The 13,017-nt window shown below is 36.3% G+C and overlaps 1 protein-coding gene across 4 annotated transcripts in view; it reads left to right on the top strand.

Moving 5' to 3' along the window:
* Positions 1–13,017, top strand: part of LOC150103503 (TBC1 domain family member 31) — a 449,146-nt gene that overhangs the window by 391,966 nt on the left and 44,163 nt on the right. For all 4 annotated transcript variants that reach the window (XM_090398075.1, XM_090398077.1, XM_090398074.1 and 1 more), the window contains one exon: positions 2,317–2,400. In XM_090398075.1, the coding sequence (XP_090254201.1) occupies positions 2,317–2,400 (84 nt within the window). The remainder of the gene's footprint in view (positions 1–2,316; positions 2,401–13,017) is intronic.

The raw sequence follows: 13,017 nt of genomic DNA, 5'->3' as shown, positions 1-13,017 counted from the left end.
TACAATTCAATTAATATATATAACTCAATTCAATACTAAGAAAACATTTATAAAATAACATTAGCTAATCACAAGTATTTGACTATGATCCTATATGGGTATCACGATCATGCCGCCATAACAAATTCAACTCATACAATCATATGTATAATCCCAGATCTAATTAACACATTAGTTAACCCTATATTAGTCTGAATACGCTATATGCTGTAGCACCTGGACATATGTGATCAACTCACTCTATTTTACTATCTAAAATTACGTAGATTAAATTATCCTTTCACTGTACTAACACATAACTTTGACATTTAAAACTTTCCTATACGTTACAATACACATTTATACTTCTCAGGACACACCACCTTACCCCAGTCCTGAAGATACTTTCAGGCGCAAAGTTTGTTTGCTCACACTTGGATAAAGGATTAAACTAAATTTATTATACTCTAACCAAGTGAAAAATAAACTTTCAGCTTAATGGATTGTATACAGCACTCAGAAATATATTTCGTCTCAGTCACTGAGACATCTTCAGGGATTACAAAAAAACTAATGTAACATATACACAAATACCACACAATACTAAGCCCAACCATGTGGGTGACTCTGAAGTTCTATCCAGGCAGAGCGCCCTCTAAGGGCAGTTGTAGGTGGCCTGGAATGTAAGGTGGGATCTCTGATGATAAGTGTTTCCCAAATCTTAGGAGCTTAATGCAACCATATTTATTAAGATTTTGCTAATTTCTGAGAGCTGCTGCTGATTCTAAAAATAGTCTCTCTTTTTTGAATTTGCTGTGGTGGATCATAGTAGTTTTTTTCCATGTGATCCTGTGGGTTGTATCCAAGACATGGTCATCCAGGCCTGACTGACCATAGTCGTGGTTGCAAATGTATGATTTGTGTTCCTCCAGGCAGATGGTTGCTGATCTGCCTATCTGTCTTTTGTAGAACGGATAAGGATAGCAAGTTTGCGGTGGGGCTTAAATGCTGTGTGTAGGTTGTGCTTTTTTAAAATCTTGACTATTTTTTCCAATGTGCCACGGATGTAGGGTATGGTGATGGCATTTCTAAACTCTTTCTGAAGAGAAGACAGGGGAATGGGGGGAGGAACTGATTATTTTTTTAATACTGTGATCGCTGTAGCCATTGGAGAGGAAAGTGTTGTGTATGTGGTCAAGCTAAGTTGTACGGGTGGTTCCAGTGGAACCACCCTTACAACTTGTTGGCTCTCTTGGTTAGAGTGTTGAAAATGCCATATTGTTGAGCAAGGTAGTGATGGGAGAGTTTGTGAATGTATCTGCCTGTGTTCGTAGGTTTTCGATATACAGTGGAGGAAAGTGTACTTTAGGAAGGCATGTAACTATGGCGTCTAAGAAGGGTTAATAATTGTTCTTTTCCTTTTCCATTGTAAACTGGATGCTTAATGCAGACTGTTGAGGTGAATGAGGAAGGAGTCTAATGTGTCTGGGCCATGAGGCCAAATAGAGAACACATCATCTACATATCTTAGACAGACAGGTTTGAGAGGGGCTGGGTCTATGGCTCGTTTTTCAAAATCTTCCATATAAGTGACATTTGATTTCTTTTTAAGTGTATCAAACATGCTTAAGTATTAAAACAGAGCAATTATATATATATATAGAGAGAGAGAGAGAGAGCGAGCCAAATCTGAAGAATTTACATAAAATTCCTGTTTAAAAATAAATAAATAAATAAAAAACCCTTAGGCTTCAAACTACCATCGACATACATTGGGAATCTGAATTTCAGAGACTGAACTAGAGATAAGTAGGTCATCATCTCCCTTTATAAAGTTTTGATAAGACCACATCTGGACTGCACTGCACAGATTTGCTTGCCTTGATTTCTTGGAGATGAAGAGGTGAGTGACAATGATAGTAACAAATCTGTGGAATGTGAACGTGAGGATAGATTTTCAGTATACAGCAAGAATGGAGAGACCGGGACAGCTCTGGAAACTGAAAACTGACAGTGTATGAGTAAAAGTTCTAATCTTCACACCTTTGTAACAGAGTTAGCAGAGCTGTGATGACTAGAACATTTTTCATGGAGAGTAGTGAATGAGAGGACTAAATTGCCAGAAGCCCTCATGAGTATGTTTGTCAGTGAATGAGTTGAAGGAGAGATGTAATAGGTATTGCATGAATATAAGAATATTATTATAGAAAATGTCATTGTATTCAACAATAATTTTGATTCAACCTTTCAAGTGTATTATTGTTTTGTTTAAATATCACCCAGATGACTGTAAATAAATATATATATATATAAATAATTTTTTTTTATATATAATAGAATGGTAACAGTAGTAAAGAATCAACTGCTTTTTCAAAAGAAAACAAGCTTCAGTCATTTATACAACGAAAACTGGTGCATCAAGTAAGATAATGCATATTTCAGTTATACATATCTGCAAAATTTTGTGTATTAATATGGAAATGCTTGTGTTTAGGAATCATTATTTTTGTGACAAAGATATATGTCAAACTTTATTATTTTTGCTGTAATTATTACTACTATTCCCCCCCCCCCCTCCAGTTGTAATCATTTACCAGATGCTTCATATTACAATTTCATCTGTTATCTGAAGCAGATAAACAGATTCAGTTTCTTCAATACATGATTGGATACCAGAGATAGTATGATTAAGACTTGGGTCGCTTCTGTATTTTGTTTGTTTGGTCATTGTAACTGTTTATAAAAATTTATTGTATTGAATTTGTGAAAGCCACTCTTTTTGACACTCAACTCTCACTGTAATAGACTACTGAATTTTAATTAGTTTGGTCATAGCTTCATACCAGTAATACTGTTCTAAAAGTTGTTAACTGGGCACTTTATTCTGTTTCATTATGTTAGGGGATACTTATGAAGGCCTACCTGGTTGGAAAAATGAAACTAGACCCACTAAGTGGATTACATAAGATTACCTTCATCTGGGGGAAAGCCTCTATTTTGATTTTAGGAGATCTGAAGTGACTGATGTTACATTCGGTTTCTAGAGCCAGGTTCCAGTTTCTATGTCCATTTGCTTTTCAGCATATATACTTAATAACACTCTTTGAGGAATTCTGAATCTCTACATATTGTAGAGATTCAGAGCATCTTTCATTCAAAGGTACAACTGTAAATTGGTCCCACAGTCTGTCTGCCATTTGGTACATAGAACTGATTCTGATTGTAAAGAGGAAGTTTCCTGATCATGCTAATAATGCTGCTATCACTTACACTACTAGATTATATACCAAGGGAGGCCAAGCAATGTAGTGTAGTGTGAGCCAATGTCAACATATCCACATTTTGAAATCGAGATTGGATCATTTCTGTATGACCATGTCTAGGAGTCTACTTCTCTCACTGCATGTCTTTCCTCTTTATTTCACTTCAAGAACCCTACAAGGAGACTTTTGAATAAAAATGGTCTCACTATATTAAAAAACAAGCAAGCCTCTCCAGGAAAAAACCCTACATATTATTTTTTTACATAATGCACACACACACACACACACACACACACACACACACACACACAAAAAAAAAAAAAAACTACCAGAAATTTATAAAAACAAAAATCTCACAAAAATATCATTTCCACATCTCCTTCACCAATAATCTTAGATTTCTCAGTTGTGAAATTCTGAAATTCCTAATTCTGAAAAGCACTCTAACTTGTTTGGCTTTTGTTTTTATCCTTGTTGATTAACTTCTTGCAGTTCATCTTTCCATACAACAAAGTCATCTCTCTTGATGACTTCAATGTGTGCAACTTCAGTTGGCTCTCCTTCATTAATTCCACTGGCCAACTTAGAAAAGGAGCTGAGGTATCTACTGTAAGTATCGACTAATGTAAATTGTTCATATATGTATTTCAATAGTAGACTGTCCTTTTCACTCATCCACTACTATAAATCTTAAATAGTTCTCCTTTGTGCACTGATGAAGTAATCTGTCTTCTTGATAACCCAGATTGCAATCTCATATACAGGTTTCTTCACCAGTTGAATATCCCTTCCTCTTCAGCTGCTTCTCTCAACCGCACATCCTTTGGCATAACAAGTGGGATGACCCTAAGGACTTCCATTTTCCTTTTATTTCATAGCCAGGCTAACTAATGTTTCCACTCTGCAGTTCAGAATACTTGCTCTGACTGAATTGAATGAGTCTGAAAGACTCACAACTCATATATCACCTAGGAATTGAACAATAGAAGAAGAATAGTACAGTAGAACTCCAGAGATTTTCAAACCCAAAAAAACCAGGATGATATAAATCATTTATAACCAGTGGCTGATGAACAGTAAACTGAAACTAAAAAATAATTATTATTATTATTACACGACACCTTCAAGCAGTCCAAAGACTCGACAAGCGAGGGCACTGTTAGATCCTGAATGAAGGAATCTTGCAAAGAAATCATTCATTCAGGGTCTAACATACTAAAGTACACAGACAAAGAGAAATACCTGCACATCAACTGAGATTAAAGTGAAACTTCTTCACACATGTATAAAATTACATTAATTTTATGTACCATGTATTTTAATCTATTGTGATCATACCAAGATCGAATTAGAGATTGTCTTAAAAGAGGAATTTGTTAATATTATTTAATCCTCACTTTAGCTGTATAGAATGATTGTGAGTCACTAGATAGATATTAAGTAACAATTCATAGAAGGTATCCAACTAAACGTGTCCAGCCTAATGCTGGAGGCAGTAGCTTACGCGGAAAGTATGTCGATGCGAATTCCGTGAATACAAGAGTATAACAGCAAAGTCGGGAGAGCAAGGGATGAACCCAAGGGGAGAAAAGATACAGGTTGTGTGTAAAGGGAACTCCGAAAAAGGGGGCGCTCAAATGAAGAATATAAGGGAATGGATGCCATATCGGCTTTCTCTTGTGTTATCGTTTTTCCTGGTTCGGAAGTTAGCCGGTGGTTCGAGTAAGGGGGATGAAGTGTCAGTACTACAATGTCGGATGGCAAGCTTTCCAAAGAACGTTGTAGGATTCCACGCAGAGCTGAAGGTGAAATTTTCCAGCCTCGCTGTAGAGGCCCATCGAGAGGAATAGAGATGTTTCCTGAGATGCAAAAAATCGAGTCCATGATCGTCAGTAATTATGAAGATAGCGTAGCTGCTATGCTGGCGTAAGGACAGCCAATAGACAAGAGGTAACCAGACGTACACGTGGTGCTGAAGGACGTCAGAAAAGGTTCAGTAAAGTAGAATACTCTATTTTGTATTTAGAATTCCTTAGAAGAGAGAAAATTACTTGTGAATGTAAATTATGAACATTACTCTAAAGAACTTTGTGGGCAGACTCTAATTAGATAGTTAGCCTTTTTTTGAGAATAAGAAGAATTGTTTGGAAGAGGTCTTTTGTGTTGTATGTGATTGATTTGACATAACGAGATTAGGACTGTAGACTTATAGTAACTGAATAACATTAGAATGTTAGTTATATTATCTTATGAATAGCTTGCAGAAGGGAATTTTTGCTTAACACCATATCATTTGCTATCTATCCCAATTATCAGTCACTGTGTCTTGCATGTTTTATAACCTTTGATTAAAATTTAAAGTGTGTTGATCTTTTAACTCGAGTTTCCTTATTTAGTATTGAGATAAACTGAATGCCTGAATTTCTTTAGTGTATTTTACTTTGATATTCCAATAAACATGATTTATTTGCCTATACCTGAGTCATGCCTGATTACGATTCTGAATTACAACTTATAAAAATAGAACCTCTTTTGGCGGGAAGGAATTAGAAAGTGTATATAATCATAGATTTAGGTCATGACTGCAGTCTGAATCTATACAGCCAATTAAAGTAAAATATAGTGTAAGAACGCCTCAGAATCTAGTATTGTCTCCCTGAGTAAGGATCTTTTCTGCTATAGGATGCTGGCTGGCGCAGCATAATATAAATTTGCCAGTATCCGAAGAGGAAACAATCCTAGATGTAAGTATGTTAGGCCCGACATCTGAAGAAGTAAAATAGCAATTGAAAGATAGAAAGGGAAGATATAAAATAAGAAAAAAAACAACATAACAGCACCTACGCTGCAGCTGTACGTTTCTACCACTTAATCCACCAATTACAGCAAACCGCCACTACCATCATCACCTATACCAGTGCCATCTACTGTGCACCACCAATACCACTAGTATTTATTTATTGTCTGTAAATTGCATGTGTTCTCAAGGACAATTTGTCTGTATGCAGGAATCCTGAGTTTTCAGAAGAAAAAACCCTGCTACCTCTGTATGAGATCGGCTAATTCACCCTCAAATGAAAAAAAGAAAAAAAAAGCTATAAAAAAATTCCTCTCATACTATACAGCAGTGCTTCCCAACCTGTAAAGCAACAAGAAAGAAAGATTGTGAATGGCTGTCAGAAGAAGCTATCCAAATAGCAGAGAAAAGAAGAAGAAAATGAAACTTCAGAGAAACAGTGACAAAATTAGACAACTGAGTGTAGATTTCCAGAGACAGGGAAGGAAAGATAAGAAAAAACATCTAAACAAAAAGTGCAAGGAAATTGAAAAAAGCAATATTATGGATAGAACAAGAGATCTGTTTAGAAAAATAAATGAAATTACAGAGAAGTTTACCTCCAGATTAGGAGTTGTAAACCATATCTTTTTAATATTTATAGTGAATATATTATGAGAATGGCTGACTTAGACAAAGACCCATCTGGAATTAAGATTGGTGGCAGAAAAATAGATAATTTAAGATATGCAGATAATACAACCCTCATATCAGAAACTAAGGATATTGGACCTTATTTTTATTTATGTGAGCTTTCAGAATGAGATGCAAATCATCTTAGCGGTTTAAAAGCACCAAACGCTTCAGAACTGTTGATAACAATTGTCAGGTTCGTGGGCTTATCTCTGATATCAAACTTCGATTTCGGTTTATGTTTTGGTTTGTATTTGTCAAAGGGAGAGTGCGGGATAGTTTATTTTCATTAAACTTTATCTTATCATGTTGCTCACGCCTGGCCTAATTGATATATTCATAATTCTTGTTGAGAGGCTTATACGCTGGTTAGACATAATAACTAATATTTAAGGAATTGACAGCGTATACTGGAAATATAGATTAAATAAACTTTAATATACACTTTCCGATATTTCGGCGAACGTTACGTTGCCATCTTCTTGGGAACTTACTAAAAAGACATGTGCACACAAGTACTAATACAACAAATGAGACTGAGGCTAGGATAGGACGCTAGCGTTTTCCTAAAGTCCTGATGGTGCCCCTTGGCGGGCTATATTGGTAGTTCTTGGCCTTTGGGCTGAAGTTCTTTTGATAAAAGTTTCCCAAATTTGGGGCAGTTTCATGCATCCAAATTTGTTGAGGTTTGGCATGTTCCTAAGGGCCGAGGCTGATTCCATGAATAGTCTTTCATACTTGAACTTGCTGCGGTGTATTACTGTGGCTTTCTTCCATCTTATTCTGTGGCGAGTATCCAGAGCGTGGTCTGCAAGCCCAGAGTGGCTGTACTGGTACTAAGAAAGTACTGTACTAAGAAAGCCACAGTAATACACCGCAGCAAGTTCAAGTATGAAAGACTATTCATGGAATCAGCCTCGGCCCTTAGGAACATGCCAAACCTCAACAAATTTGGATGCATGAAACTGCCCCAAATTTCGGCAACGTAACGTTCGCCGAAATATCGGAAAGTGTATATTAAAGTTTATTTAATCTATATTTCCAGTATACGCTGTCAATTCCTTAAATATTAGTTATTATGATATATTCATATTCTTCCGAATATCTCCATTTATAACAGTATTGCATTGTCATAAATGACACATTTAGTGTTGTAAAATTGCAATTTATTACTTCATCTTTATGATATGTAAAATATAATATAAAAAATTTCCATTTTGGATTTTATGGGGGCTGCGGTGAATTAACATTCGCTATAGGGGGTCCGTGACTTCAAAAAGGTTGGGAAACACTGCTATACAGAATGTAACTAATAGCATCGATGTAGTTCCACTATTTAAGTGTTTAATTATTTTTATTAGCAAAACATACTAAAATTCCCTGGCAAATAAGTTGGAAGATGGCCTAAAAGAATACAGAGAAAACATAAGCGAGCTGATCTGTGTGTAAAAGTAGCTAAACAAGAGTCATGGAAAGACATTCAGTAAGAGTGTTGAAAATAAATATCACAAAGATGGCAAAATGTTCTATAGTCTATTGAAAAAGCTTAGAAATAGAGGAAAGAAGAATCAAAGCTGATAGAGGTGACATAAAAACTGAAGATAAGGATATTCTAGTGCCCTAGCGGGCTATTTAGCCCAACAGCCAAGACAACCCAATATAACCTGTTAGGAGACACCTTTAGGATGCTAGGAACAACGTTAGTTTTCTCTCTTCTGCCTCATTTGCTCTTTGTAGTGCCTGTGTGCACGTGTCATAATTTTATGTTCCCATGAAGATGGCGATGTGACATTGCCGAAATATAGGAAGTATTTATTAAAGTTTCTTTTAATTAATATCCGAGTATACATTGTAATTTCCTGAAATAATTTAATAGTCATGTGTTACCAACGTACAAGCTTATCTACAAGAATGATAAGCATCTGTACTTAAGTTTTGTGGATCTGGACAAGGAGCCCAGATAAAAGCTTTTTAAATCACTACATAGTCTATATTTAAGTTGTCAGTCAGAATTGAAAGAAATACAGCAAAATGGTTTGATATAAAATCAGGGGCAAGACAAAGATGCACATCATCTCCACTTTTCTTTATCATCTGTATCGATCACATTATTATTATCTGAGACCTTCAGTGAGTCGAGGACTCGATGAGTCCTCGACTCACTGAAGGTCTCAGATAATAATAATGAAGGCTATAAACCTCACTGAAGGCTATAAACACACAAACCAGCTATCATACATTCCATTAAATTCATTCACATTAGATGCACTCACCCTAAAGGTAAACCGTTCCTCATAATCTAAATCCCATAATCCAGATATAATCTTTGTAATTCTTCTTTGCCCCCCTTTTGAGAACTTCTTTATCCCCTTGGAACTCAGGAGATCAAATCTGCACACAATAATCCAGGTATGGTCTTATCAAAGCTTTATAAAGAGGCAAAATAACTTCTTTATCCTTACATGTCAAGGTTCGCTTCAACATTGCAATTATCCTCTGAGTTGTATTTGCAACTTTTGCTGTGTGACCTTTAAACTTCAAATTCCTATACACTAATATACACGAAGATCCCTTGCCTCCTCAATTTCTTGTAGCCTAACTCTGCTAATATAATATGCCGCTTGAACTCTAATCATACTAACATTAAACTGATAGCCATTTTCGTTTGCCCACATTTCCAGCCTATTCAAATTATTAAGTGCTGAATATCAGTAGCATCGCTGATTGCCAGCCTATCTTTGCTCATTGGCAAACAGTTGCACATCTGATGTTATTAATGTATAGATTGAAAAGTAATGGCCCAAGGACTGAACCCTGAGATACACTATTGGTTACTTTAAATCTGGCAGATTCACACCCACCGTATACCACTTTTTGATGTCTGTCTGTCACCCATCCCCTTATCCAAGTCAAGAGTTTATATTCCAATCCCATATTCTCCAGTTATGCAACAGCCGTTCGTGTAGTATCCTAATAAATGCCTTAGAAAAATCTAACGTTATCATAGTGAATCCATTCCCTTTTATCCAACTCAGCTGTAACATTGTTATAAAATATGAGCAAACTGCTAAAACATAACCTTCCTTTAGTAAACCCATGATGCTCCTTGCAGAGTATAGCATGTTGGCTACCGATTTCTGTATGCGAGTTCTTACCAACTTCTCTAAAATCTTCATACCACACCAGAGATACTGATAGATCAGTTGTTAGACACATAAGTTTTTGTACTACCCTTGTACAGTGGAACTATCATATATTCCTTCCATTACTGTGGTATCATTCCTGAGCTGAGACTCAAGTTATACAAAGGCCTAGCGCCAATTCAGCTATTCCTTTGGCAAATGAGCTGATATTCCATCTGTTCCTATAGACAAATTTTTATCCAGGTTATGCAACAGCTCTTCAACCTCATTTTCATGAACCTCTACCTCGTCATCCAATGTAGCAGTACCACTATGCACCATGTTACATACACCTGGTTGATATATCTTAGCAAAGTGAGCACTCGTTAACTGAACAATCTCATTAACTTCTGACACTTGAGTACTGTCTGCATTCAATAAATTTATTCTTTCACATTCATTCTTTCTTTCTTTTGCTTGCAGCATAACGATAAAATTCTTTTGGATTGCCTTTAGCTTGCATGGCCAATTTCTTTTCTTACTCCGATCTAGCCTTCCACGTAATACTCGCTATTTTTCTGGCCTGAGGTTTATATATTTCATAACTCCTCTCACTGTTATTCTCACAATATTCTTTCCACATCATCTTCTTCTTGTGGATCTCTTGCTTAATAAGGTTGTACATCCATTTCACTCCCAAACTATTTATTCTTCAAACACTACGGATACATTCAGATACCACCTCATTGAAGTCTGTTTTCAAAGATTCCCATGCATTGCTGATATTTTTTCACATTCAGTAATTAATACCATGGGACCAAAGATAGCATTCTCCTAAGTTGATTATAATTTCCAGTGTTGTAGTTCAGCATGTAACCTGTTTTAATCGGAAGTTTGATACAATTAATTACTTCCCAAGAAAGCACAGTATGATCACTGTCACCAATTGGTGGTAAAATAGCCATATGCTTAACAGAGATCCCCCTTCTGACGCTATGAGCAAATCCAACACTCTTTGACCTCAAGCTCCTTCTTTCACATGCTGCTTGAGAAAGTTGTCTTGCAACAATTCAGTAAATTCCTCTTCTTTCTTATCATGAGATTTTTCTTCTACGCGATCAATGTTTGGGAAAATTAAAGTCACCCTAATGATCACTCGTTTGGTACCCATAAGGCTAAATTGGCAATGCATTTCTTCATGCCCTGCAACTAAGCTGCTCTGTCTGTAGCAACATCCCACCATATATTTCAAATCATCACTACTTGTCTTAGTAAACTTCTTAATCTCAAGGATGTATCTTGATATATTGCATGTAATGGTATTTCAATAATGGAATTTTTGTTGATAGTTTTTTGCGAAATATTAGTCTGATATAGGGATATTTCAGTCTCAGTAATGTTCAATTAAACCTGACTTTAAAAAACAACATGTACTGTAGGAAGTTTTTTCCCACTTGGTTAGACTATGATAAATTTAGTTTAATCCTTTATCCAAGTGTAAGCAAACAAAGTTTGCGCCTGAAGTATCTTCAGGATTGAGGCAACTTGTGGTAAAGGTGGACCCAGCTCTCATCACTACTTGTCTTAGTATCTCCCATAATGCAAAACACATCTCCTTGCAGACATGTATAATGCTATGCATTAAGGGAAGGGCCACAACCCCTGGGTCTGGCTCCCACTGACGAGACCTCAATAAAGGTCGAAACTGGTCTGGGTAGTGTCCCTTCCCTTAATGCATAGCATTATATATGTCTGCAAGGAGATGTGCTTTGCATTATGGGAGATACTAAGACAAGTAGTGATGAGAGCTTGGTACACCTTTACCACGAGTTGCCTCAGTCCGGAAGATACTTCAGGTGCAAACTTTGTTTGCTTACACTTGGATAAAGGATTAAACTAAATTTATTAAAGATGTAGTTTAGCAGGTATTGTGATTGACAGTTAAACTTGTACACATTATGCCATAGTAATACATTTATATGAGATATTCTGGTTTTATGTTTAAGTAATTCCTCTTTATAAGGCCTTGATATGAATACATCTGGATTACTGTGCTCAAGTCTGGTCCCCTGTGTTTCTTGGGAATGTAGAAGCGGTGGAGATGATTCAGAGCCAAGTGACCAAGATGGTCAGTGGCTTGTGGAATGTATGCTATGAGGATAGATTGAAGGTGTGTGGATTGCAAAAGTTGGTTGATAGGAGAAAAAGAGGGGATATGATAGAAATATTTAAGTTGCTTAAAGGATTTTATAGGATAGATGCACAAGAAATGTTTCAGCATTTGGCTAGAGGGACCAGAACAAGGGTCATTCCTGGAAGTTGAATAAAGATGTGGTCAGTAGGGGTGTGAGGACTAGATATTTTGCTTGGAGAGTTGTGAATGAGTGGAATGGATTGCCAGAGTCAGTTGTGAGCGCTTTTTCTGTTAATGGGTTCAAGGAGAAGTATAGATTGTGTGGATAGATTGGATCTCCCGCGATGAGTCTTCGGACTCCATGGACATGCCCATATAATAACACTAATAATTTGGGCTGCATTGGATATCATAAACTATGAGTTGTCAAGGGTATTGGCAAGAACAAAAAGATATCTTTTAGGCATGTAATTTCTTGGTTTAAATCAGTGAATAAGGATGCGAATTTGTGAGCATTTGAACTGTGTGAATAAACCTGATCTCTTGATATAGTAAAGATGAATAAGAGGAAAAATGGATGTAATTCCCAATGTTGATGGGTTTGTGGTATAACATTGCACCTATGTGATGGTCTGATCTAAGTAGGGTCAAATTTAAGTTTATAGGTTTATCCTCTTCATATTTGATAGAGCTTAAAGATATTCAGTGAAACAAACAGTTTATATATGGCATTTTTTGTTACCAATACATAGAATATCATCTATATATCTGCTGTAGTAAGGGCTGCCAAGGGTTCAGGATAAGAATTGTGTTTCCCTGTGGGTGAGGAAAGGTTAAGCAAGTTAACCACTCATATTTTGGCCCATGGGAAGGGCAAGAAATTTGCAAATATTGTCATTATATGTGAAGAAATTTGCTGACATTTTTCTTTTAATTAGTAAAAGAATATCAGAAGGGAATACTTTTGTTATGTTCTACTGGGCTGTGATCAAAAGAAGTATCTTCTTCTTCTCTTCCGTCTAAGATGGGTTGAGTCTTCTCTATTCCTTG

The sequence above is a fragment of the Typopeltis vanoorti genome, chromosome 9, assembly GCF_054136105.1.
Source record: "Typopeltis vanoorti isolate ZY-2024b chromosome 9, IOZ_Tvanoo_1.0, whole genome shotgun sequence".
In the NCBI taxonomy this organism is placed as follows: domain Eukaryota; kingdom Metazoa; phylum Arthropoda; class Arachnida; order Uropygi; family Thelyphonidae; genus Typopeltis; species Typopeltis vanoorti.
Note: the sequence above shows the minus strand (reverse complement) of the source record. Positions and strands in the feature narration are given on the sequence as shown.